We start from the raw sequence: 27,362 nt of genomic DNA on the forward strand, positions 1-27,362 counted from the left end.
TCATGCAATTTATGCTCATTTGGAAATAGAAACTTACAGGAGCAGGTGTAGGAATTCTTTTCAGTTCTGAGATAGGTTTGACTGTGATTTCAGCTGAGATTCCAGTCGCTGTCTCAATCTCCTCATCTTCATCAGGAAGTGGTTTTGAATGTTTTAGGGTTGGGCACCTGCCAATGTCTGCATTCTCAAAAGATACTGGTTGAGCAAAGTCTAGCGGTCTAAGAGAAAAAACAAATATGTAGAAGAATAATTGTATAGCTAAAATTAATCCTATAATAAGGAGCACTGCAAGAAAGGAACAGCTATTTATAAAAGAATAAAGTACTGCAGGTGCTGGAAATTTGAATTAAAAACAGAAATTGCTGGAAATACTCAGCAGGTTTGGGAGCATCTGTGGAGAGAGAAACAGAGTGGGCTGAATGTTAGTTTGTAGGTCCTGATTCTGCCGTCAGGAGGAAATGTGGGTCAGGAACCCACGCCCCGGCGTTGGGACGCAGAGGGCAATTTTTGAGGTGGTGGCCAATTAAGTGACCACCTGTTGGAGCCCCATTCAATTAAAGAGGGAGCATGGGCTTCTGAGGCTGGAGGCCAACAGGGGGCCTTCCAGCACTGACACATCGGCAGCCGCACCATCAGAGGTGGGAGCTGCTGATATAGGTAAGTGAAAGAGAGGGCGCCTCAGGTTGGTGCCACCCTCTGAAGGCTTTTTTAAAAATTCAAAAATAAAAAGAGGGCACAGTGGCCAGGCCATCATTGTGGAGAGGGAACCTGTAGTTGCAGCTGTGTCCATCTTGCAATTGTGGCCACGTTGAGGTGGGGTGGGGGTTTGGAAAATTCTAGAGGGATCGCTAGTCTCCAAGTCTGCTGCTGGGAGCCCACCTCTATTCATCTGGTAGGATTCAGTCTTAGCGGGAGGCCCAGCTGCCGACTGGAAAATTCCAGTAGTATCTGCACGGTGGCCTTAATAGGCCCATTAAGGGGCTTCTTTGGCTACTTGCCCCTTGCAGGTGGGTAACCATCTCCCCCCACCACTCCACCGCTACCCAGCTCTTCAAAAGCAGCCCCGAAATGGGACCATGCTTGCAAAACCTGCACACCAGTTGGTGGCAGGTAATTGCCGGCCCATCCATCTCCGTTCCCGCCTCGTGGCCATTTAAAAATTCAGCCCACTGTTTCAGGTTGATGACCTTTCATCAGAATAGTGCATCGACCTGAAATGTTGGGCTGGATTTTCAATCACCCATGCGAGTGAGGTCGGGAGCCGGCCGACTTTGAAAATAGCATTCCCCGATGGCAGGTCAGTCTTCCGACACATCTGGAATTTTGCGATTTTCAAAGTGAGGGTGAGGGGTGGTGTGGAGCCAGCAACCTGCACACCTGCAATTAACTGCCTGGTAAGCTCCTTGAAGAGCTTGTTATGGGGCTGGGGAGAGACAGGAAGAAATGTTCAATGCTGGAAAAGGGAAGATTGAATGGTCAGGGTCAAGTTAGTACACAGCTATTGGGAGCACAGTGGTATATATTATTACTGTTCATTTATTAAACTTTAGAGAAGAAAGGGAAATTCTAACTGAGGTGCTCAAGTGGTGGGACAAAGTTGCCAGGAGCTGAGCAGATCAATAAAATGACTGACTGTTTAGACACTTGCTTGGTCTGTGAGGCTGCTGGCCCTCTGTTCCATTCTGCAAGGCAACAGCAAGCCAGTCATGGCTGCTGTCTGCCTCTGCGATTTGCCCTCCAGAGCCAATTCTCACCTCCAGGCAGCGTCCAGCGCCACTACTTGGGTGTTAATCTCGCCTTTGGACCAATTAGGGGCTTTGCATTTAAAAATAGTGTCAAATGGCATGGGGTCAGGACCCGGAAATGTTCCAGGCATCAGGTTCCTGAACCCGGATTGAAAATCCAGTCTGTTAACTCTCCACAGATGCTGCCAGACCTGCTGAGTATTTCCAGCTATTTATAAAGGTTATCTAATTGCACAAATTTATCACAAATCTGTCATCATTAAGTGTCATAGTTGACATCAGGCACAGTTTTATGATGCAATCTAATAATTAAGAGCAATGAATTTCTAAAGTAAGAGAAAAGAGAAGCTATTTGTAACATGAACATTTTAGACGAATATTTTTACTTATGATACGAATAGTGACCTTGACAAAAATAATCGAAATTAATCTTCCAGTATTGTGGAGAAGATTTCTCCTCTGAGCATTTGTGGACTTCAGGGGCCAGCAATGGGTATATTCAGCTGTTACCTTCATAAGCATTAAAACACAGCAAGTGTTTTCTTCAAAACATGCAATATCTTAACTTTTGACTGGATGAGTAAACTGTTAAAGTTTTCAACTGATGCAAACTTACAAAGAAAACCCATTCATTATAAATTGGATGGTTCAGGGGAAAAGAAAATAAATACACAAAGGTTTTTAAGGGAAAAATAAACAAGTTGGAATGAATTGGATTAGATAAGAAGCTATGTCGAAATGAAGAAAACTTCGATATAGTCTTTAAAGAACAGAAGAAAACAGGGGTGGCAGTTTGAGCAGAATCAAAGGGGATGACGTTCTTCAGGGTTCTCCTGATCATTGGCTGTAAATTTGATGGAATAGCTGTGGAAAACATGGAATCACTGTTTACACTTCTTGTGGGATTTCTGCAGTTCTTCTGTCAGATTTATGGCAGGTGATCAGAAAATCAATGCTGAAAATTCATCCCCAAAGTGTTTTAAGATTGACATTTTTCTACAGGATTAACATTACACTGGTAATCCTACTGTTGAAATTGAGGAAATTAATTGTTGTAATATTAGCATTAATTTCAGCATGACATCGTGTGTGATGAAGGCAGACTATAATTGAGACTAGATTGGTGAAGATATATTCAATATGTAATATAATTCAACATGAAAGTAAACATTTTACAAAGAGGATAATTATACTAATATGCACAAAGAATTTCTAAGTCATTCTGTACAGTAAAATGTGCTCAATTCAAATAATTTAAGGATATTGTTATAAGGGTAATTTACCACTGAACACATTGAAAAATCGCACGTTAGGAAATCATGGGCTGTGGTTTACCCTCCAATTTTAAAGAACACAAATGTATGGGTTGTTGCCCTGATTTCTCATCATGGTCTTATGTTCAACCATGTTATTTTGTAACATGCACTTTCTGGGAGTGCCTGCTTGGGGAATTACTCTGTTAATTGTTCCCTACCTAAAAATTTGTCTTTTTCTTAGCAGTAATGAAGCCTTACTTACACTGAGTTAACAACTAAATTCCATATACAGCCTTCAAAAGGCATGATACTTTTTAACTGACTGACTTGGAATGAGACAGGAACACCTCCAACAAACAGTCTTTTAATGTTGAGAGGCAGATCATTGGGTAATCGTTGTCTTTGAGCTCTTTCTTCATTCACTTGCACAATGAGCAACCTGACAGCAAAAAAGAATCTTGTGTTAGCTGCATATTTAGAGCTTTTAAAAACAAGACAGTAGAAATGATTAATTTAAATTAATGCTAAACCATTTATTCCAACAAAAGTTGTATCTGGAGGAATATGTTATTAGATGCAAATGGGGAGGAGGATTTCCTCAAGTTTATGAATTTGTTTGCAGCCAGAGTAAATTGTCCTTCCCAGAAAGCTGCCAAGTTCAATTTTAGTTGCTGCAGTGTAGGCACCTGGGGGCACATAGTAATCAGCCAGAGCAGTATTGGGGGTAAACAGAGGTCAGCTAGGACAGCATTGCAGATATATATCATAGTCTGCTGGGATAGCACTGGGGGAACATAGTAGTAATCAGCTGGGACAGCACTGGAGATACTTAGGAGTCAGCTGGGACAGCATTTGAGCTGGGACAACAATGGGGTTCACAGTGGTCAGCTAGGACAGCTTTGGGCACATGGTACTCAGCTGGGACAGCACTGGGGGAACATAGTAGCAGGACAGCTTTGGGAATACAGAGTATGCTGGGACAGTAATGCAGGTACATAGCTGTCAGCTAGGATAGCTTTGGACACATAGTACTCAGCTGGGACAGCATTGGGAGCACATAGTGACCTCGGTATCTCGAGCATCAGAGCGGTCAGGGTTCACATTGGGGTGGGAGGGGCGGGGGATGTGAAATCAAATAGGGTTTCTGTTCTTGATTATGATATAATGACCATGCTGTAAAACGCACATGAGGGGAGAGGGCAGGATCATTTTATCCACATGCAACAGTAATTTCACTTTGTGTATATATATATATATATATATATATGTGTTCGTATGGCTGGCAAAACAGTTATTGTTCGATGTTGAGGTTAACAATCCATTCAACAGCTTCAGCTGATGCAGTGTGAATGGTTGTGATGCCTCAGGGCTAGGGTTCAACATGTGTGCAATGGTCTGAAGTGGATGGGAGAGAGACAGCAGTCTTCATGTGGTTCTCCTGTTAAAGTAAGTTTTCCAACTTGAAATGCTGCAAACTAATTCTGTCAAGAGGGCAACCAAATCCCGATTACTGGGCTCCTGGTCCAAGCGGTAAAAGCCCACTGGAAAATTTCACCATGTAATTTATTTATATGAAGTAGTAAGGCACCTGTTTTCAGTGAAGACATTCAAAGAGCCAGTAGAATAAAAAAAAAATTCAGAGGTATTGATAAATCATTTAGGAACTATCATACCCTTTAGATCTATGAAGTCTAATACTATGTTCCTTTCCATCATTGAACACTCCAGATTCTGGTTTGATTGTAACACGCCGAGGTTCTCGAGCTCCAGTAGCGATATGTACTTCCAATCGCCCTCTGTTTAGGAATACTGCGTAGTAGACCTGTTTATATAAAACACACAGTTCAAACACAAACTTCTTGTACAGACCACATGGACATTATTGGCAATTAGTTATTGCTTACAACAAAGAATATTTCACAATAAATGATCGAAGAAGATAACCTCCGACTGCAAATTATTTAATACTTTTCTATATCTCTGAAGCAAACACTATGGACTGGATTTTACCAGCCCCTCGATGTGGGGGCTGGGGGGGCAGTCAGTAAAATACTTGCTGGAGAGGCTCCCCACAACGCCAAGAAGGCCCCACAGCGGCAAAGCCTCAGTGCCGCCTTCATTTAAATATTAAAATCAATTAAAACAAGATGCAAATAAACCTACCTGGTCCAGGCAGCCATCCCATGCCAATATTACGGGCATGGGCCGCAACCCGTGCGCCTTCAGAACTCCGAAATGAGTTCCGAGGCGAGACACTGGTGGGGAGGAGGGAGGAGTGAAATTATAAGGACGAGGGTGGGAAGCGGGGAAAATGTTTTTTATTGGCTGTGGGGATGGTGGGAAGGGGTCGAAGGGAAAATGTGACTAGGTTGGAGGGGATGTGCAGGTTGGGAATAAAGTTGATGTTCGGCATATGGGCCAAGTAAAAAAACATTGGGGGTGTGGGAAAGGACCTCCCGCTTTCATTTAATTTTTTAAGGCCAAAATAAAATGCTGTTGCTTTCAAAATTCAAATGTCTCCTAAGGGCTTAAGGCCCTTTAAAAATGGCACCGTGCCTGGGTGGTGGCACCAGACGTCGTTGCCAGGGATGGCAAGGCCACCCCTGATGACGTAGAGGGGGTAGCCGCTTCTCCCCCTCCATTTAAATGAACCCCCACGCGTAATATCGCGGGGGCTCAGCGGCGACCGATGTTTGCTAGCACGTCGCCGACATCAGCGTGCGCTGCCACAACGCACTCATTAAATTCAGCCCTATATTTCTTTAAATAGATTTCAGGCCTGTAACAGATAAAGGCATTTTGTCAATGTAAGTTTGGATGATAGCTGTCTTTGAAAATATTGAATAACCAATATCAAACAGAAGATGAGCAAGACATTATTTTAAAATTGCATATACTTAATAAAAACAATAGAGCAAATACTTAAAAGTATTTAGTATTTCAAATGTCTATTATTTCCATTGGCTCATGGGCGGCACAGTGGCGCAGTGGTTAGCACCGCAGCCTCACAGCTCCAGGGACCCGGGTTCGATTCCGGGTACTGCCTGTGTGGAGTTTGCAAGTTCTCCCTGTGTCTGCGTGGGTTTTCTCTGGGTGCTCCGGTTTCCTCCCACAAGCCAAAAGACTTGCAGGTTGATAGGTAAATTGGCCATTATAAATTGTCACTAGTATAGGTAGGTGGTAGGGAAATATAGGGACAGGTGGGGATGTTTGGTGGGAATATGGGATTAGTGTAGGATTAGTATAAATGGGTGGTTGATGTTCGGCACAGACTCGGTGGGCCGAAGGGCCTGTTTCAGTGCTGTATCTCTAATCTAAAATAATCTAATCTAAATATTACATGCTCAGCGGCACATAAATAAATACTTAAAAGATGTTAATTGTTACAAATAAGACAATATAACTTATTGTAAACAACACCTGTCCAGTTTGGCGGCGTTTTCTCCTGAGTTGAGCTGGAGCCTTTCCACTTCCATAAAGTATCATTCCTGTCTCGTTTTTAGTACTGAAGGAAAGAGATATTTCTGTGCCTACATTCAATGAGTGTGGCTGAAGCTCAACAAATCCAGGTTTATGGAAGCTAACAGTGAAGACATTCTGTCAAGAAAGCGTATATTAGTGAAAATCATGCAAAGTACTGGGACAACTTCATTAACAGGAGCATGTATTGAACAGTGTTATAATCCAATATTTGAAAACAAAGAAAATTGCTATAAAATGTATAATATCATAAGGTTTTAGACAACAAACCTCTAATAAACAGCCTTTTGTTAACCCAAGGTAATCTGTGCCACTCAACAAATTATATGGTGACTGTGAAATTTCTATATCTCTGAGACAGCCACTATATTTCTTTAAATTGACTTCAGGCCTGCAATAGATAAAGGCATTTAATTAATGTAAGTTTGTCAGTGTTTAGCTAAAATTATAGACACATTACTGAAATAATATTAAAGAAATAAAATAAAAACACTGGCATTAAAATAGATATTACTTGTGGTACTAAAATTTCTCACTCCTTTCACCCACTGTGGAAATATTCAGTAGGAGCACATAGTTACAAAAAGAAGATACACTGTGAGGATGAATGAAATTTGGATTAACTATATCATGAGAGTTCATTTGGGATTGGGTAATTACAATACTTGTGGAGAAATGTGTTGTTAGGCATGATTCTTGATGTAAAGCTAAATGTTTGGCAGGAATCGCATTTAAATGGGATATTGCGCTCATGTGTAGATAACTGTTGTTACCTTGGATGGTACAAGCACTGAACTAACTGAGTCTATTAAATGCTGTTGTAAGTATCTGGCTGAGATAGTTACTAATAAATCCGTTACGACCAGGTGAGGAAGGGGTCTCAGGCTCCCCTCTCACCCTTTTCCTGGTTTGGCCATAACAGGGTATAACTTTGAAAACACAATGTTTTTGGCTTCACCTCAGTAAGTCCTTGCTCACTGCTCTCTAATTGTAATTGTGAAGGAATCAATCAGACAGGCTTTCTCAGGTTTAAACAAGAAAGGTGTAAGTTTATTAAACTTAGCACTCTACCTCAGTTAAAACTACTAGAAATACATGACACAACCACGCTAGCATGCATACACGATAAACACACACACAAATAGATAGAGGAGGAGAAAGAATTAAAGGGGAAAGGTTTGAAGTAGTAGATTGAATTCAGTTACTGTTTTTCAGTTTTGCTGTGACGTCTTTGATTGAAGTTAAGTCTTGCAGTTCTCGTTGGGGCCCAGTGCACACTTTCAAACTTGTTTCGTTGGTACCAGAAGGCTGCATGGGTCTTCTGTCTTGAGGCTTAAGTTCTGTGATGCACAATTCAATCAATCCCCAGGTTGGCCAGCAGGTTAGTCATGTGATCAGCTCTTTGTTTGACACAGCATCACCTGTGAAGGTTGTTGATACTTCAAAGCTTACGAGACACAGTCAGTGGGGGTGAGGGTGGAATGCTGGCTCTTACACAGACAATGACTCTCAATGTCTTTTGATCATCACTATTGACAAAACCCATCTGGCTAATTGAATCAGGGAGCACTACCATTGTCTCTCCATTCAACTGTCTCTCAGAATGCAAATGTGCAGTCAGTTTTCAGCCACTGCTCTGAGGTCATCTTAATGTTCAATGTCCAGTAAATGTTCAACTCGTGTTCCATATGACGAATATGTTTCCATTTGGCAGGTGTGGTTTCTGTCGCATCTGCACCTCTGGCCGAGTGAAATGCGACATCAGGGGGAGCGTTTCATTATAAATTAGAAGGAAAAGTACAAGAAAACACTCATGCATTTCTCTCATTAATTCTCATTCATTTAGAAATCTTAAAATTGTTACAGTCTATCTTTCCTTTGCAGCAGTACTGCTTTGGACTGCCCCTATTGACCTTGAGGTGGAACTGAGCTAGCTTTGTGTTTCCCATGGGGTTTAAAGTTTTTTCACGATCAGCCTGTAATAGTTTGGCAATGGGCATCTCAATAAACATGTGATTTTTAGGGAGGTTTGAAGTTTTCACATTTCCATGATTATCTAGGATGCCTTTGTTCCTGTTGGGGTCTGCAGGGAGATGGTTAGATTTAATTAGCTCAGGGTTGGAGCTCTGATTATGGGAGTCGGCAGTGGGCGGATCCACTCTGACCTCACTCTGGTGAGTCATTCAAGTGCTGCTTACTTCAGGGGATGGTTGGTTCCCTTTTCTCCTGACTGTGGGGGAGGATTCTTTGCTAATCGTCCCTTTGTCCTCTGAGACACTCCTGCTTGTAGGTGTTTGTCCAGATTCTACTGCACACCCCTGTGGCACTTTGACTAGGTGAGGCATCACCCTCACTGTTTCTCTGCCCTCTTGAGGACTTTCTTTGTCTCTGTAGGTTACTGTAAATGCTCTCAGCAACTCTGGTGGGGTGCTTCTGGTGTCTGCATTTACATAGGAGGATGTGGGGTCCAATTTTTCCAACATTTCGGGGCTAGCTGACTGGACAGTAGGGATTTTCAATTGGGAATCCTTCCGGACTTCCTTTAACCTGTCCTCTTTGTCCCTTTCTCCCCTTTCCTCTCTAACTTTTTGTGAGCCCCGTGCCTGTTTGTCCCCTTTTATTCTTGGCAGTGGTCCCTTACAATTCACCAGCCCTCTGCTGGAGGATTTCCCAAAAGCCGACACAGGACTTAGAGGTGCAGATTTTACTACAGGTTGGGGTTTCCCCTCAACCTGGCACATATGACAACTCCGACAGTACTCCACCACATCTTTGTGGAGTTTTGGCCAGTCAAACTGCTGTCTTAGGCGGGCTTTGGTTTTTTGTATACCGACATGTACAGCCACTGTAATCTCATGGACCATTCTTAATATTTCTCTCCATGATCTCTGCGGCACCACTAACTGGTGAACCACTGTCTGCTCCTTGCTCTCAGTTCTGTGAGGAGAACTCCACTTCCTCATCAGCAACTCATTCTTTAAATAGTAGCAATCAGGGACTCCCTCTGCTTCAATTTCAGTCTGGGTAGGCTGTGCTAATTTTCTCAATACTGGGTCGGCTTGCTGAGCCTCAACTAGGGAAGATCCATTTAATCCATTCCCTGGGTCCTCTAACTTTCCAAAGAAAGTTGCAGACAGACCACATGGTCATCTGTTTGCAGTGCCAATTCAGTCTCCTCTGGGGAAGCTGATTTGGTCATGGCCTGATGCACTACACATTCAGGGGAACTGCAGGGGTCTGTCTCCTGCCACTGCCCTGACTCTCTGACCTCCTGCAGTCTTTCTTTCATTGCTGGGGAAGCTACCACCGTCACCCTCGCCAGATCATTACCTAGGAGCAGGTCAACCCCGTTCACAGACAAACTAGGGACAATCCCTATGGTCACTGGTCCTGAAACTAGGTCACACTCCAAATGCACCCGGTGTAAAGGTACAGGCATACACTGCCCTCCAATACCATTCACCACCAGTCTGGTATTTACTGCACTCTCTGGGGGAAAAGTCTGACCTTTTCCCAGTAAAAGGATCTGTTGGCCCCTGTATCCCTGAGTATTAGTATGGGCTTGCTTGTCCCACTAGTATGGGGTTACTCTCCCTTTAGACACAAAATCCTGATAACCTTCAGAAATCCTGTTAAATTTTCCTGTATTTGCAGCAGTGTTTCCTGGGTCTTACTACTGCTGCAGTTAAAGCCACAGCTCGTTCAGCTGTGCTTTCCATCAGGGTCCCTTCTCCTGCACTGAGCCGGTGTGCTCTGATTAACCCTACAGGCTTCCCTGTAGTTTCCAGCAGTCAGATCTTAGATGACCTGCCTTATTACAATGGAAGCACACAGGTCTCCGGGTCTCACACCTACTTACAGCACCTCCCTTTTTGGCTGGAGGAAGGCCCCCTGTGTGTCCTGTTTTTTTCTTTCTCTCCCAGGACGGCTAGGGCTTCTATCACCTTCCCACCCTTTGTCCTTTTCGGATTTGTGGGGGTGATTACAAAAGGTTTTCACGAGGAACTGACTAGTATATTAATGCAAACCCATCAGCCAGAACTGTGGCTTGCCTTGCTCAATGTACTTTTTGTTCCTCCACATGGGCCTTTATGGAGAGAGGGGAGAGAGTTTTTAAATTCCTCTAGCAAAATCACCTCTCTGAGGCTTTCATAGCTGGGCTGCACTTTAAGAGCCCTCAACCACTGGTCAAAAGCCAGCTGCTTACTTCTCTTAAACTCCAAATAAGTTTGAACAGTCTGTTTCCTGAGGGTTTGTAACTTCTGGCAGTAGGCTTCCAGTACTAGCTCACATGCCCCGAGGATACATTTTTTGTCAGTTCATTATTTGATGAACTCTCATCTGGCAACAGGGATTACATCTCATGGGCTTTTCCTGTTAGCTTACTTTGCAACAGAAGAGTCCAACTCTCAGCTGGCCATTTTAACTGCCTCGCAAGTTTCTTAAAAGATACAAAAAATTCTTCCATGTCTCCCTCATTGAATTTTGGAATCAGTTGGGAAAATTTTAAAAATTCAGTACACGGCCCCGCACTGCTTTTATTTTCTATGCTTTCACTGTGGTTACTCTGTCGCCCTCTAGTTAACTCAAGCTGCCTCAGCGCTCTTTCCTCCTGCTCCTTCTAGAAGGTTCTTTCTCTCTCTCTCTCTCTCTTCTAATTGAAGTTCCCTCTGTTCCAATTGTATCTTTGCTAGCAATATTCTGTTGGAGTCTATTTCTAACCCTGTCTCTGATTCTTCAGATTCGAGGGAAAAATAGTTGGTCACTGGTCTTGGGGGTTCCGATTTCCTAGCCTTGGCACAGAAAGTGATCCCACACTGCTCAGCCATATTCTTCAACTCTTCTATAGACAGTGCTTTTAACTTATAGCAAGTTACTTCACCCTGACTTGGGTAGTTACTGGCTTCAGTCGCAGACATGTTGGTGTCCTAGCACACACAACCACAAGAAAACCTGTATTGAAATCTTTTCTCCTTTTGATTGGGATCAATTTGGCTTCCCACTTCCAATTCCTCATTTGTCTGTGGGTCTACTCTCAGATGCTAGCCCCTAAATTTCTGTTCAGACCAGGTGAGGAAGGGGTCTCAGGCTCCCCTCTCACCCTTTTCCTGGTTTGGCCGAAACAGGGTTTAACTTTTAAAACAGTGTTTTTAGCTTCACCTCAGTGTGACCTGCTCACTGCTCTCTAATTGTAATTGCAAAGGAATCAATCAGACAGGCATTCTCAGGTTTAAACAAGAAAAGTTTAAGTTTATTAACTTTAACGCTCTACCTCAGTTAAAACTGCTAAAAATGCACGACACAACCACGCTAGCATGCATACACGATAAACACACACACACATAGATACAGAGGAGCAGAAAGAATTAAAGGGGAAAGTTTTGAAGTAGTAGATGGAATTCAGTTACTGTTTTTCAGTTTTGCTGTGAAGTCTTTGATTGAAATTAAGTCTTGCAATCCTCGTTGGGGCCCAGTGCACACTTTCAAACTTGTTTTGCTGGTACCAAAAGGCTGCAGGGGTCTTCTGTCTTGAGGCTTAAGTTTCTTCTGTAAGTCCCTGGAACTTTGCGTAAGAGAGAGAGAGAGACCCTGCTTCTCTTTAGTCTTCAAAATTGCAGTCTGTCTCAAAACTTTTCTGTGATGCACAATTCAATCAATCCCCAGGTTGGCCAGCAGGTTAGTCATGTGATCAGCTCTTTGTTTGACACAGCATCACCTGTGAAGGTTGTTGATACTTCAAAGCTTACTAGACACACTCAGTGGGGGTGGGGGTGGAATGCTGGCTCTTACACAGACAATGACTCTCAATGTCTTTTGGTCATCACTATTGACAAAACCCATCTGGCTAAATGAATCAGGGAATACTCCCATTGTCTTTCTATTCAACTGTCTCTCAGAATGCAAATGTACAGCTATGTTTTCAGACATGTGGCCCTTTTAAACAAGTTAGGTTCAATGTCCAGTAAACATTTAAATAGTGTTCCATATGATGAAATTAATATGTTCCCATTTGGCAGGTGTGGCTTCTGTCACAAATCCAATAGGGAATTCAGGAGAAACATCTAGATTCAGAGAGTGGTTAGAATGTGGAACTTAGTACCACAAGCAGTAGTTGAGACAAAGTGCATGGGTACTTTTAAGGGGAAGCTTGATAAACACGCGAGAGAAAGGAATAGAAGGGTATGCTGATAGGATTTGATGGAAAGGGGTTAGAAGATGCTCCAATGGAGCATCGACATCTATATATATCACTTAGGCTGAATGGCCTGTTTCTGTGCTGTACATTCTCTGTATTTCTATGAATGGTCCTTCTGAAGCCATCTCTTCCAGCTCCTGTTCATGTTCCACTTCTGCTACCAGTTTTGGCTGGCTCTCTTCTTCAACCTGCTCTATGGCAATATTCCTTTATCAGCAGAAGCTGTGTAACGCACAGCAGGCTACAATATTCTTAGATCCTCTGGCCAGGCATGCCTGCAAAGAATCCCCTGATTAGTCAATGCATCAGATAGTTTACTTTATATCTTGATAATATGCTCTACCAAGACCCAAGTAGTTGCATTATATCTTTCTTCTATTTTGTGCAGGAGTATCGCAACGGGGTCATGAACTCAGTCTTGGTACCCAATGCCTGCCAAATGGAAACATATTAATTTAGTTCCAGTTTTTCCTGTCCTGGAAATAATGGTGACATCATGGGTTTCTGCAGTATAAAGGAATCATGGCAGCTACCAGGGTAGGGGGCATTAACTTTCATGATTCTGTATCTACAGTCATAACAGCATGTTCAGGGAGTAGAACCCCTTTATGTTCATGAAGAATATACCATAATGGATAAGGAACTATATAACCATATATGTGCCATCAATAATATTCTGCATTTTTTTGGTGGGGTGGGGTGGTTATGGGTGCTGGGAGAGGGTCTGGTGGAAGACAAACAATAAAAGTACATGTCTGCTTTGTCTGCAGGCTGGTTTCCATGGGGAAGTTAATGAAATCCCTAGTCTGGTAAACAATGACTCAGCCAAGCACTGATAGCTGAGCGATCTGATAGATACTTCCTGCTGTTGTTTGAAAGAACTGAGTCACAAAAATTCAAGGCAGCAGTCACTTTGGCAGCCTCCGACAGAGCTATCCTTGAAGTGATTGTGAGGTCTGGCTGCAGAAGACTGTACAGTGTATCACAGCCTCCCTAATGAACTGAAGACTCCAAATTTAACTCCCCTGCCTGGCAGAAACTGGGCAGGGATTGGTTACAATGAGTTAAGTCACTTACTCCCTCTGATCCCACTGTTTTCCTGCCTTGTCTCAATCTTAACCTGTTCTTTTGAGCAGGCACATGGGCCAACAAGAGGGCATAGTGGTTTTCTCTAAATTAACAGATCAGATCTGATGAAGTCATTGGGATCCAATCTCTAATTTTAGTTGAAAGCTTGTGTGGAGGAGCTGTGACAGTTCCTCGTCAGGACAAACCTGCCAGGAGCCAGACCATGAGCCAGAAGAGGCCCAGCAAGGCAAGTGTAAAAACATATTTTTAGGATTCCTTGTGAACCAGAAAGGGCGGCGCAGTGGTTAGCACCGCAGCCTCACAGCTCCAGCGACCCGGGTTCAATTCTGGGTACTGCCTGTGTGGCGTTTGCAAGTTCTCTCTGTGTCTGCGTGGGTTTTCGCCGGGTACTCCGGTTTCCTCCCACCACCAGAAGACTTGCAGGTTGATAGGTGAATTAGCCATTATAAATTGCCCCTAGTATAGGTAGGTGGTCGGGGAATATAGGGACAGGTGGGATGTGGTAGGAATATGGGATTAGTGTAGGATTAGTATAAATGGGTGGTTGATGGCCGGCACAGACTCGGTGGGCCGAAGGGCCTGTTTCAGTGCTGTATCTCTAAATAAATAAAAAATAAAAGGAGTTGGGGAGCTCCACCACGCCTTCAGCTGCCTAGGCCTAAAGCTGTCAAAAGCCCTCCTTAAACCTCTCTGCCTCTCTCTCCTCCATTAAGATGATCCTTAAAACCTACCTCTTTGACCTAGCTTATAGTCATCTGCCCTAATACAAAGTGAAGTGATATACTTTCGTAGGAAGTACAAGGAGAAGCAATATAAAATAAAGGATACAATTCTAAAGGGGGTACAGACGCAGAGGGTCCTGGGGTATATGTGCACACATCATTGAAGGTAGTAGCGGAGGCTGAGAAACTTTTTAGCAAGGCATATGGGGTCTTGGGCTTTATAAATAAAGGCTTAGATTACAAAAGCAAGAAGTTATGCTGAACCTTTATGAAACATTTATGGTTCGGCCTCTGGAGTATTGTGTTCAATTTTGGGGGCCACACTTTAGGAAGGATTTAAGGCATTCGAGAGGGTGCAGAAAAGATTAACAAGAATGGTTACAGGGATGAATGACTTCAATTACATGGCTAGATTGGGGAAGCTGGGGCTGTTCTCATTAGAGAAGAAAAGGTTGAGAGGAGATTTGATAGAGGTGTTGAAAATCATGAGGGGACTGGATAGAGTGGATAGGGAGAAATAGTTCTCACTAATGGGAGGGTCAAGAACCAAAGGACACTGATTTAAGGTGAATGGCAATAGAACTAAAGGCAACATGAGAAAAAACTTTTTTTACGCAGTGTGTGGTTAGGATCTGGAATGCACTGCCAGAGAGTGTGGTCGAGACAGATTCAATCATAGTTTTCTAAAGGGAATGAGATAATTATCTGAAGAGAAAAAAAATTGCAGGACTACAGGGAATGGGCAGGGGAGTGGGCCTAGGTGAGTTGCTCTTGCAGAGAGCTGGCCTGGACACGAAAGGCCGAATGGCCTCCTTCTGTGCTGTAACAATTCTATGATTCTAATATCTCCTTATGTGGCTCGGTATCAAATTTTTCTTGATGACACTCCTGCGAAGTGCCTTGGAACATTTGACTATGTTAAAGGCACTAGATGAATGCAAGTAGTTGTTGTTCCTCCACACATGGATGCCTTTAAAATTGGGGCTGTAGTCTCTCAATCAGATCTCTTTCGGCCTATCAAGGTACGAATATTTTAGCCTGCAGGCAGCAGCATTTTGGTTCTTTATAAGGTTAAATGCACCTGTCTTCTTATACCTCTTGCTTTAGATGTGAAAGGATTCCCAGTGCAATTGTGACAGATCCTATTGAATTCTGGATAATTAATTTCCTTTGAGAAGACTCCCTGATGGGAGATGGTGTGCAGTTTGTAAAGGTCTGAATAAACTTCAGAAGTGAAGGCTAAAAAGGACCAAAAGCAGCAGATAAATTCCTGAGCCAAGACAACTACTAAGCAGACACCTTGTTAAGGAAGACCTGATATGCATCAAGGAGCCAAACAGCTAGTGCCTGTTTTATATGGGCACTGAGTGACGCAGCACAGTTCTGGCAATGCAAGTGTGTTATAGGACCATCAGTTAATTTATATTAAATTTGGGGCACTAATGAGATTAGCTCATGCCAGGTTTGCTGAGCATCACTGACGTGGCTGTGAGGGTTGTGCACTGGGCACAAAGAGAGCCTCAGTGTCCAACACTGCGAGTCACCTGTGTCTGCTGAGTAAATATTTCACCACTCAGAACTGTATTATGTACCCTATATCTTACCTCAGAATCAGAAATTCATTCATCAGATCAAACTCACATCTTTGAATGGACCAATAAATGTACAATTCATTTAAACTTCTGAAGTAATCTATAAGAAGTCAGTAATATGCCCACCTCTCTTTCATGACACACAGTGTAGAATCATATCTCACAAAACAACCATATACCACATATTCAACTGCATCTAATCTTCCCTCAATTGCTAGCTTATAGATTACAAAATGAAAGTAGCACTTATACCTGTGTGATCTGTAAACATCCTCAGTGCCTGACACATAGCAAGCACTTTACTAGAATGGGTCAAGAGATTTTAGCAATATTCAATCACCAGATTAAACTTTCTGCCTGAATAGCAGAGTCATTTAAATTGAAACATATAAGATCCTGAGAAGTCTTGACAGGGTGGATGTGGAAAGAATGTTTCCCCTTGTGGAAGAATCTAGAACTAGGGGTCACTGTTTAAAACAGAGATGAGGAGAATTTTTTCCTCTCAGAGGGTTGTGAGTCTTTGGAATTGTCTTCCTCAAAAGGCGGTGGAAGCAGAGTCTTTGAATATTTTTAAGGCAGAGGTAGATAGACTCTTGATAAGCAAGGGGGTGAAAGGTTATCAGCGGTAGGTGGGAATGTGGAGTTGAGGTTACAATCAGATCAGCCATGATCTTGTTGAATGGTGGAGCAGACTCGAGGGACCGAGTAGCCTACTGCTCCTAATTCACTGTTTTGCACATGCATACTGCGTATTGCAACATTTCATGCATGTTGTTTGCCAGTGTGCAACAGCAGCAAGCAGCTTGACCAGCAAGCAGAAGTAAAGCTTGCACATATGACATAAAGCATGTGAAATATGAGCTTCACATGAGGTAAAGATCAGCAAATTGCAATGGAATTGAGCACTTTAATTGCCAATATTAACATTTTGCACTATAAAAACATGCACTGAAACACGCCTTACCTGGCCTTCATACTGGATTAAAAAAAAGATACGAAAGGAAAACAACATGATTATGTTAATATAGTTCACATATAGTTCTTAGAAAACCAGAATATCCTGAAATATAAACAGAAAATTCTGGAAATATTCAGCAGGTCTAGCAGCTTCTGTGGAGACAGAAACAGAGATAACAATTCAGATCTGTGACCTTTCATCAGAAGTCTCTCCACAGTTGCAGCAGACCTGCAGAGTATTTCCAGCATTTTCTGTTTTCATTTCGTTTTGTGTGATTTTGGACCAAGGGGCTGACGGTATCTCGTAAATGTTCTTTGCGTTGTTGTGGCTGGTGGCTCTGGCAAAAATCACACAACATTTCAGATTTCCAGTATCGGTAATATTTTGCCTTTGTATCCTGAAATATGATTAGTTTATTCTATACTACCTTTGGAAGCAAAGCTTTTCATAATTCTTGTTATTACACAGGATTAATCAAGGATTTTTTTCATTAGTATCTCTCTTAGCAATCAAGTAGATTAAAATAGTTTGGAATCAACATCCTTTTGCTTTACTTCCTATTCTTGATTTTTGGGGAATGTTTTTGCCTAAATTGAGTGACTTTCATAAGACACTAACCACAAGACTCCTCCACTATTGCACTCCCATAAACAAGATAAAGTTACCATTGTTTCAAAGATTCATTACAGGTAACTCAGAGACTAAAGTTTTTACACATAGTATTAGAATATGAGGCAATCAGGTTATCTTTATGTTTTGGATTACTTTCCTATCTCTTTAACACACTATCATACACTAGTGTTTCAGAAGAAACAGCTACCTGCCAACCTACAATTCCACAAGTCTGTCAATGTAATTTCCTGCTAATTACACAGTTAAGCTCTGTGAAACTTCATTTCTCCAACAGTCTAGATTGCTAGAATTTATACCTTAGAGGGAGCCTAAGTACTAATGTGATTTAGATGCTGGGAATAGCAAAGTACTTGCGGATGCTGAAAATCTGAAATAAGAGGAGAAAATGCAGGAAACACTCAACGGCTGGAATTTTCCCAGCTTGCCGCTGATATCGGCGGCAAGCTTCAAAGATGGCGGGGCGCACACGGCGGCTCACTCACATGTCCAGGGCGTAATGCACGCCCCTGATGATGTGGAGGGGCGGGCGCTTCATTGCTGGCAAAGGCGTGCGGCACCACTGCGCAGGCGCCGGTATCAGTCCTTTATTTTAATTTAAATTTTTATAGCTACAGTAGTTTAAAAATAAAAGTGAGAAATGCATTAAAAGTTTCAAGCCCCTCTCCCAATGCCCCTCCAATGAAATGACTAAAAACTTTATTAATTAACATCTCCACCCAAAAAAACTAACTTTACGATCCTGCCCTTTCCCCACCGAACTTTTTTCACTTTAACTTTCAACCCCTTCCCAGCAGCCCGTCCACCAATCGCAATGGATTACCCCATTTCACCAACCCCCCGCCCCCCCAACACCCCCACCGCCTTGAAAACTTACCTGCTCTCCCCTCCCAACCAGTATTCCAGAAGGCACAGGAGTTCCGGCAACCGGCTGGAATATCGCAGCGGGATGGCCATCGTGACAAGGTGAGTATTCATTCATTAATTTAAACAGATTTAATATTTTAATGAAGTTCCCATGGCCAAGCAGCAGGGGGCCACAACAAGGCCTCGCTGCCGGTACAATGGGGTGGGGCCTTCCCGAAGTCAAGGCCCATGTCGGTCCTCTCCCAGAGGTATTTTCCGGGCTCCCCCTGCCATGACCCCCGACATCGGGGGGCTATTAAAATCCAGCTCAACAGCTGAGGCAGCATCTGTGGAGAGGGAAATGTCAGGTCAACAATTCAGGTCGATAATCTTTCATCAGAACTGATGAACAGGGTTCTGACAAAAGGTTGTCATCCTGAAATGTTAACCTTATGCTCCTCTCTCCACAAATGGTGCCTGGACTGCCCAGTATTTCAATTGCTAGATTTTGGAGTTTAACCCAATGAGGTAATTTTACAAGTCAGTGGGAAGCTTTACCTGCCAGGAGTGCATGTTGGAAATATGAGTGCGCAATTACCACAAACTCCTTATAATGTATAGTCAGAAAATCTTCGGCAATTTACACTCAAATTTACGATGTGCACTGCTAGTGAGTAAGGCAGATGGTGAGACTCACTTCCAGGAGTGCACATTCAAAATTACCCTAGTGGGTACAAATTACACATAAACAAAATGGGGAGGCAGTGGTGTAGTGGTAATGTCACTGGACAGTAATCCAGAGGCCCAGGCTAAAGTTCTGGGAACATGGGCTTGAATCCCACCATGGCGATAGTAGCCCATGGCAGAATGGAGGGAGGGGGCCTATTTGGCCCTTCTAACACATTTCATGGTTATTTTCCTGATTCCAAAATGTGTCAAATTTCCCAAAAATTAGCAGATTTGGCACAGTAGTGTTTAAACTCACAATCTCTGAGTTATTAGGCCATGAGGTTACCATAACACTAAATGTATATATACTGTAGAGGACTGCTGCATGACCCGAACCCGGAGGGACCCGACGACATGTGTCGGATTTGGGTCGGGTCGGGCCCATCTTCCGGGGCCGGCTTTCGGGCTCGGGTCAGGTCGGGCCGAGTCCAGATTGAGTCGGGTCGGGTCGAGCCGGCCACGCACGATAAGTGCTCTGCTGGTAAGTATTAAAAATAAAAAAAAAAACACTTGAGCTGGGAGTCCGGAACTAAACAGAGTCTGCGCAGTGAGCGAGTGATGTCACTATGACATTATGGTGCTTGCGCTGCAGCTTCTTGCAGGTTCGATGTCAGGAGGTAAGTAAAGGGATGGTCGAGTCGGGTCGAATAGTGGGGGATTCGGGTCGGGTCGGGCTCGGGGCAAAATCGGAGGGACTGGGACTGGGTTGGGCTCTGGTCTGCTGTGGTTTGGGTCGGGTTCTTTTTCCCAACCTAAAGCAGGCCTCTAATATACTGGGTATGCATATAGTTGACACAAATTAAACAAGCACAATCTTCAGCTACTTCAAGGAACAAGAATCTGTACAACCCATCATCAAAAATGTATTATTGCAGAAAGATGTACCTTAAATTTTGTAATATAGACAAGCCACCAAAATATATCTTCTCATTATCTTTCAGATTAAGTCCAAAGTTTGTTCCTGGGGAAATTATAACCAGGTTTTCTTCTTTATTGTTTATTGTATCACATATGGAAATATTTGCTGCCAAAATAAAAAAGTATTAGATTAACTATCAAGTGTAACAAGAATTTTTTTGTGAAATTGAAGGTTTACAACTAAAAAAGCACACCTTGTTTTAGAATTCTTGACAACGTGAAAGATTTCCATTTTCCATCATTGTGGCGTCCTCTACTGGTGGCATTAGCTGCACCTGAGCCAAGGTCATAGCTAACCTTTATCCGCCCATCAGTCAGTTCAACACTCATGAAATCTCTCTATTAAAATTTAGCAACGTTTAAAAATAGACAAAAAATTAATCAGCGGAATTCTGCTCAGACATGAGAACTGAAAAATAGTTTGCTTTTAATGTATTGACACTGCATTTACCAGATCCTTTGTGGCAAGGTACATGAGTAGTGCATCTGAAGTAAAAGTCCTGAATTTGAATACAATTGCTGACACATTTGGATTCCAGCGAGTTGGTCGACCTACACCTGCATAGCCTTCTCCGTCAAACTGTACGGTGCCTTCAGTGTCAGTGGGTTGAGGACTATAAAAAGGGGGAAACATAAAGAATTTTATTAATAACATCACTTCATTTAAAACTTTCAGGGATGAATTCACCTGGGAGCTTTCAAAAGATCTACAATAGTTACATAAGCCTAAAATTGTTGTTGGTTAAGTGAGCAAACTAATGTTAAGACATGCAAATGGCATTCCTTCATCCACTATTTAGATTCAGGCTTTTTGATCCTCAAGCACTGTCCCTCTCCCTATCAAAAACATTGTCATCATCCCTGCCAGAAATCGCACCCTTGACCTCTCTGTCCTGATAAACTATTGCCCCATCTCCAACCTCCCTTTCCTCTCCAAAGACACTGAAACAGCCCTAACCAAAGTCATGCACAAAATCTGTCAATGCATTATTCCATCTTATTCTCCCTGACCTCTCTGGAGGCTTTGACACAGTCAATTGCACCATTTGCCTCCAATGCCTGTCCTCCATTGTCCAGCTCTGTGGAACTGCACTTGCTTGGCTCCACTCTTAACTTTCCAACTGTTACCACAGCATCTCCTGTAATGGTTTCTCTTCCTGCCCCACATCATTACCTCCAGAACCCATCAAGATCTCTCCTTGGCTTTCCATCACAAAGAGTGTCTACTTCTATTTCCATAACACTGACAGTTCCACCCTTATCATAGCCCATTTGAAGTGGTAGTGTGGCAAATGCTCTATTTAAGCTTGAGTCTAGACCCCCACCTGCCAAGAATGAGGCATATTAATTTTGTCATATGAACATTGAATTTTAAACCATTGCTGGAGTGAAGAAATGACTTTTTTTTTTACAGATCACCAGATAATGGGCTGGAAGGACATGTGCTTACTAAGAGATTCTGCTTGTGGAGACAAAGGACTATTCCCTGCTCCAATTAACCCAAATGGATTTTGATCACCAGATATTGAAGGTGTAAGGAAGTGCATTGCAGAAACTGCTAAGGTACAATCCACAAACCTCGCAAGAGAGACTGTTCCAAATAAGGAGCTCGTCACATGACTAACCTGCTAGGCAACAAAAACAAGAAATGCTGGAATCACTCAGCAGGTCTGGCAGCATCTGTGGAAAGAGAAGCAGAGTTAACGTTTCGGGTCAGTGACCCTTCTTCGGAACTGACAAATATTAGAAAAGTCACAGATTATAAACAAGTGAGGTGGGGGTGGGGCAAGAGATAACAAAGGAGAAGGTGCAGATTGGACCAGGCCACATAGCTGACCAAAAGGTCACGGAGAAAAGGCAAACAATATGTTAATGGTGTGTTATGTGGCCTGGTCCAATCTGCACCTTCTCCTTTGTTATCTCTTGCCCCACCCCCACCTCACTTGTTTATAATCTGTGACTTTTCTAATATTTGTCAGTTCCGAAGAAGGGTCACTGCCCCGAAACGTTAACTCTGCTTCTCTTTCCACAGATGCTTCCAGACCTGCTGAGTGATTCCAGCATTTCTTGTTTTTGTTTCAGATTTCCAGCATCCGCAGTATTTTGCTTTTAACCTGCTAGGCAACCTGGGTTTTTTTGAATTGTGCCACAGAGAAAGGGAGAAGGTAGTTTTGAACTGGAACCTAGAACAAGAAAACCTCTCTCTCCTGGCTGTCTCTCTCGCCTTCTCCCAAGCCACCGGACCCACCAAAGATACGTAAACCTCAAGAGAGAAAAGACTCCTACATCGAAACAAGTTGAAGCATGAACTGGGCCTGAATGAATAGCAGGACTTACCGGCAACCAAACATTTCCCCTTTTTTCCTTCTACTTTTTCTGTCTCTATTTGTGTGTATGTTTATCGCATATGCATGCTAGTGTGGTCGCATCGGGTAAACTAAAAACACTGTGTTTTAAAATTAAACCCTGTTACCGTTAAACCAGACAAAGGCTGAGAAGGATCCCCTAGACCCCTTCTCACCTGGTCGTAACAGAAGTCAGTGATGTAGATTTGAATCCCACGGCTGCCAGAATGTGAATGGGGGCTATGGTAGCATAGTGACTATGTTACTAGACTAGTAATTCTGATGAAAGGTCATCAACCTAAAACATTAACACTGCTTTTCTCTTCCATAGATGCTGCCTCACCTGCTGAGCATTTCCAGTTTTATCAGTTTGTGTGTTAGTAATCCAGAGGCCTGAACTAATGATCCAGAGACATGAGTTCAAATCCCACCATGGCAACAGGGGAATTTAAATTCAATTAATTGAATAAATTTGAAATAAAAAGCTAGTCCCAATAATGATGACAGTGAAACTACTGGATTGTTGCAAAAATTCATCAGGTTCAATACTGACTTTTAGGGAAGGAAATCTGCTGTCTTCTCCTGGTCTGGCCTATATGTGACTTCAGACCCATTGAAATGTGGCCAACTCTTAACTGCCCTCTGAACTAGCCTAGAAAACCCTTCAGTTGTAGTCAAGAAGGCAGCTCAGCACCACCTTCTCAAGGGCAAATGCTGGCCCTGCCAGTGATGCCCACATCTCATGAATGAATTTAAAAAAAATCTACGACTGAAAACTTCATCCATGTCTTTGTCACCTGCAGACTCAACTATTCTAATCCCATCCTGCACCCTCCACAAACTTCAGCTCATCCATAACTCGGCCTCATTTATCTTATCGTACTAAGTCCCACTCCTTAATAAATTACACTGGCTCCTAATTCCCCCATACTTCAAATTTTAAATTCTCATTTTCATTTTCAATCCCTCAAGGCTTTGCTCTGTAACCTATTGCAATGTTTCAATTCCCTCCCTTCTTTGTTCCTCTGACTCTGGACTCTTGCATGTGACAACTGCTCTTTGCCCATCATTCATGGCTGTGCTTTCTGCTGCTTTGATCTAAGCTCTGCAATTTCCTGCTAATGTTCCTCTATCTCTCCAGCTCTCTCACATCCTTTAAGAACATTGTAATGATCCATCTCTTTAACCAAGCTTTTGGTCACCTCTCCTAGTATCTCCTTCTTTGGCTTGGCATTCTTTTTTGATTATGGCTGCATAAAGCGCTTTGGGAATTTTTGTTTCCTTAAATGTACAATATAAATACAAACCGCTGCTGATAACCCATTTGGCTTAAATAGCAGACACAAGAATATCATACAAACAAGTTTTTGTTTACATCTCCAATAGTAACATCAAGGATCTGCAAAACCCCCAATTTGTGAATTATTGAAGCTAATTCTAAATATTTCAAATGAATATAGGAAAAATGCACAACATTACACAATAAATGCTATAGGGTAGTCTCTGAATAAGGTAAAACTTCTAAACATTTGCTATTTTGTTGCAAAATCTGTTCCACCATCAAATGATAAGAGAGGATAGATCACAAAAGCAAGGAAATTATACTAAACCTTTATAAATCGCTGGTTAGGCCTCAGGTAGAATCTTGTATTAATTCCAGACATCACACTTCAGGAAAGATATCAAGGCCTTGGATTGGGTGCAGAAAGGTTTACCAAAATAACACTAGGGATGACAGACTTCAGCAATGTGGCGAGACTAGAGAAGCTGTGATTGTTCTCTTTACAGCACAGAAGGTTAAAAGGATATTTAATTGAGGTGCTAAAAATTATGAGAGGTGTTGATATAGTAAATAAGGAGAAACTATTTCCACTGGAAGGAGGGTTAGCAACCAATGGACACAGATGTAAAATAATTGGCAAAAGAACCAAAGGGGAGATGAGTAGAAATGTTTTTGCGCAGTGAGTTGTTAAGAGTTGGAATGCACTGCCTGAAAGGTGCTGGAAGTAGATTCAATAGTAACTTTCAAAATGTGATTGAATATATATAAGAAAAAAAAATGTAGGACTATAATGAAAGAGCAAGGCATGGGACAAATTGGATAGCTCTTCATAGAGCTGGCACAGAAACAATGGGATGAATGGCCTATTTGATACAGAGTTGGAAAACAGGGCTACAATTATAGTCGTACTCAAAGCAAATACAATTTCTCCACTGGGAGAGTGGAATTACTTCTTTGTAGTAATTTTGCAACTTTGTGCTCGTGGCAGAAAGTTTTGTTCACCTGGACTGCACATCAGAAATTCAAATGTGAATTAATTGTTTGAAAATTACATGCCTGAATTTCTGGTATGTTCTGCTAATGGATGAGGTTCCTCAACAAGAATGAAAAGTCAGAAAATTACCCCTTTTTTAACCTGATTCAAAATGGAATAGGTTTAAGAGGGGCTGGAACCTTTACTTAGGAAAGGTAAGCATACATACCTCACAACACAGCCTTTGCACTCTCCCTGTCTGTCTCTGTAATTCCACAGTCCAATAGGTTTACGATCCAAGGAAGTTTCTCCCATACAGCCAGAGAAAGTGATTGTTTTGACCACATCTGATTTCTTAAAGGGTTTAAGAGAAATACTGCAATTACAATACTGACACAATTGACTTCATCTCTTTTTTTTTGCAAGGCTGTAAATTTGTGTTCCCAGTCACAAGCAGAGATTTTCTGACTGGAAGTGGAACGATGTGCCAGCTGATCCATAAGCTAATATTTTCCTCTGTGGCTCTATAAGCAGGTGTTCGGGGTCAACTTAATTTGAGAATTGAAGACAGGCCCCAGCAGTTTTCCTGCCTCCAAATAGAAGCTTGTCACTGGGGTCTGTGAAATGGCATGATGCTCCAGATTTAAACACTGGAGCACTTTCTAGGGTCGAGCATCATTACCAACCATTTTATTTTTGTGGCAAGCAGGATGACTAATTAGGAAAACATGTCTGAAAGTTCACCTGTAGGGCGCAGAATCCCTAAATTTTCAGAGGAATCAGTAGAAATGCTGCTCATCCATATCAGTTAGAGGAGGGAGGCCCTGTTTGAGATACAGGGGAGCAGGTCATCCAAAGAAACTATGCGGGCAGACTGGAAAGAGGTGACTATGGCAGTCAGTGATCCTTCTCCTAATCCTCAAATGGCTACAAGACATTTGATGACCTTCCCAAGTCTTAATAAGTCAGGCAAAATAGGACGAGTCAGCCACACCTTCCAAGATGGACTGTACTCAAAATTTTGCTACTTACAATCACCTATCTTGCATTATATTTAAGTGCTTCAAGAGCTTATCATTAATATCCAGGAGTTTTTATAGGGCATTTTATAAGCTGAAGTTTCGCATTCAAGTATTTTCTCACCTGTGGATTTACATAGGAACAGAAATAGGCCAATCAACCCCTCGGGCCTCCCCTGCCATTCAATTAGATCATGCCTGATCTGCACCTTAACTCTGTAAGAAACATTCTCGGAAATCTATTAGTTCCATGTGGACTTGTATCATTTCTATTGATTTTAAGTATTGTGCTGCTTGAAATACTACACAGAAGCAAAAAGGCACAAAAAGAGACTAAAACAAATACATTAGAGCAGGTAGTTTTAGACCATGTGCATTGTTCTGACAATGTTATTTTTCATGTTTTTCTATGAAGTATATGGGAGAATTTGGTGAGCATCCTACATTTTCTCCAACAAGTAGTTGAGCATAATTAGGCATTCACTGATAAACCTGGGCACTGCAATGAATAATTTGTCTGGTTATGGACACTGCTTCCATTCTGAGTATCTGAGAACAAATGTTGGAAAATAGTCTGAATTGTAAGAAAGGCTCCACTTTATTTTCAATTATTTTTCTGATCTTCTCTTGTCTCCTTTGCCATGCAATTTATTGATTGATAGTAGACCTACAACCATTCATCCCTCAATCAATGCAGCTTTGCAAAGTCGGCATGACAGTGGTCTAGGGGTGACATTAATTTGGATTTTTCCAATCTTTTCCCCCTAATTTTCCCTTCCAATGGAGACATGCCTGGTGTCCAATCAGCATCATACACAGCAGTATAGGAATAATGTGCACAAATCCACACCCCATTGTCACCATGATGTTGTCATGCACGGAAGGAGCCATGATGAAATAAACAATAAAATGGAAGAATTATGAATTTAAAAAGCCAACTGTTAAACAAAACCACAAGAATATGGACACTTGTACAAAGGTCAAAATAGAGTAGTGGTCACATGACCCATCCTGTACTGGAATCTACAAACTTGTCTGTCAAGATGGAACTTGTTAACCTCATCTGAAATAGCTCCATCGAGATTGAAAGGAGCACTATTGCATATTGATGACTTCTAGCTACATGAATTCACTAACAAAGGATGCTGGAGACAGTCTGACTCACAGCCAAACCAGAATGAATTGGTGTCAAGTAGGCACACCATAACGGGTACTCATACAGACATCAGCAGATAGCCATGGATTCCACATCCTAGTCCATTATGTAGTCACACCAGGGGAGAAGACCATGTGTCTCCTAACAGAAACTCTAATATGACAGATTTTGACCTTAAAATGCAGCCCTCTGGAGAGATAGTGGAGATCAAGCCAACACCTTCAGAAAGAAGTCCAACTAGAGGTTGTGGAAAGAGATCCATGCAAGCAAGAAGAAGCGCCACTACTAATTCTACACTTCATCTTGCCACAGCAGAGACCTGAAAGTGACCACAACCTCCAGTCTGAAGTCTTAATCACCAGAAATCTACAAAATCTCAACAAGTTCAAGATGGCAAATACCCAGGCCTGCACCTTTAAAAAGAGA

At 42.3% G+C, this 27,362-nt stretch overlaps 1 protein-coding gene across 2 annotated transcripts in view; it reads right to left on the reverse strand.

Annotated features, from left to right (window-relative positions):
- lama2 (laminin, alpha 2) overlaps nt 1–27,362 on the reverse strand; it is a 527,518-nt gene that overhangs the window by 40,951 nt on the left and 459,205 nt on the right. For both annotated transcript variants that reach the window (XM_068025161.1, XM_068025160.1), the window contains exons 48-56: nt 24,991–25,115; nt 20,613–20,775; nt 20,356–20,500; nt 20,129–20,267; nt 6,752–6,872; nt 6,422–6,598; nt 4,675–4,823; nt 3,264–3,440; nt 38–218 (exon numbers count right to left, since the gene is read on the reverse strand). In XM_068025161.1, the coding sequence (XP_067881262.1) occupies nt 38–218; nt 3,264–3,440; nt 4,675–4,823; nt 6,422–6,598; nt 6,752–6,872; nt 20,129–20,267; nt 20,356–20,500; nt 20,613–20,775; nt 24,991–25,115 (1,377 nt within the window). The remainder of the gene's footprint in view (nt 1–37; nt 219–3,263; nt 3,441–4,674; nt 4,824–6,421; nt 6,599–6,751; nt 6,873–20,128; nt 20,268–20,355; nt 20,501–20,612; nt 20,776–24,990; nt 25,116–27,362) is intronic.

Source organism: Heterodontus francisci, chromosome 3 (genome assembly GCF_036365525.1).
Source record: "Heterodontus francisci isolate sHetFra1 chromosome 3, sHetFra1.hap1, whole genome shotgun sequence".
NCBI lineage: Eukaryota > Metazoa > Chordata > Chondrichthyes > Heterodontiformes > Heterodontidae > Heterodontus > Heterodontus francisci.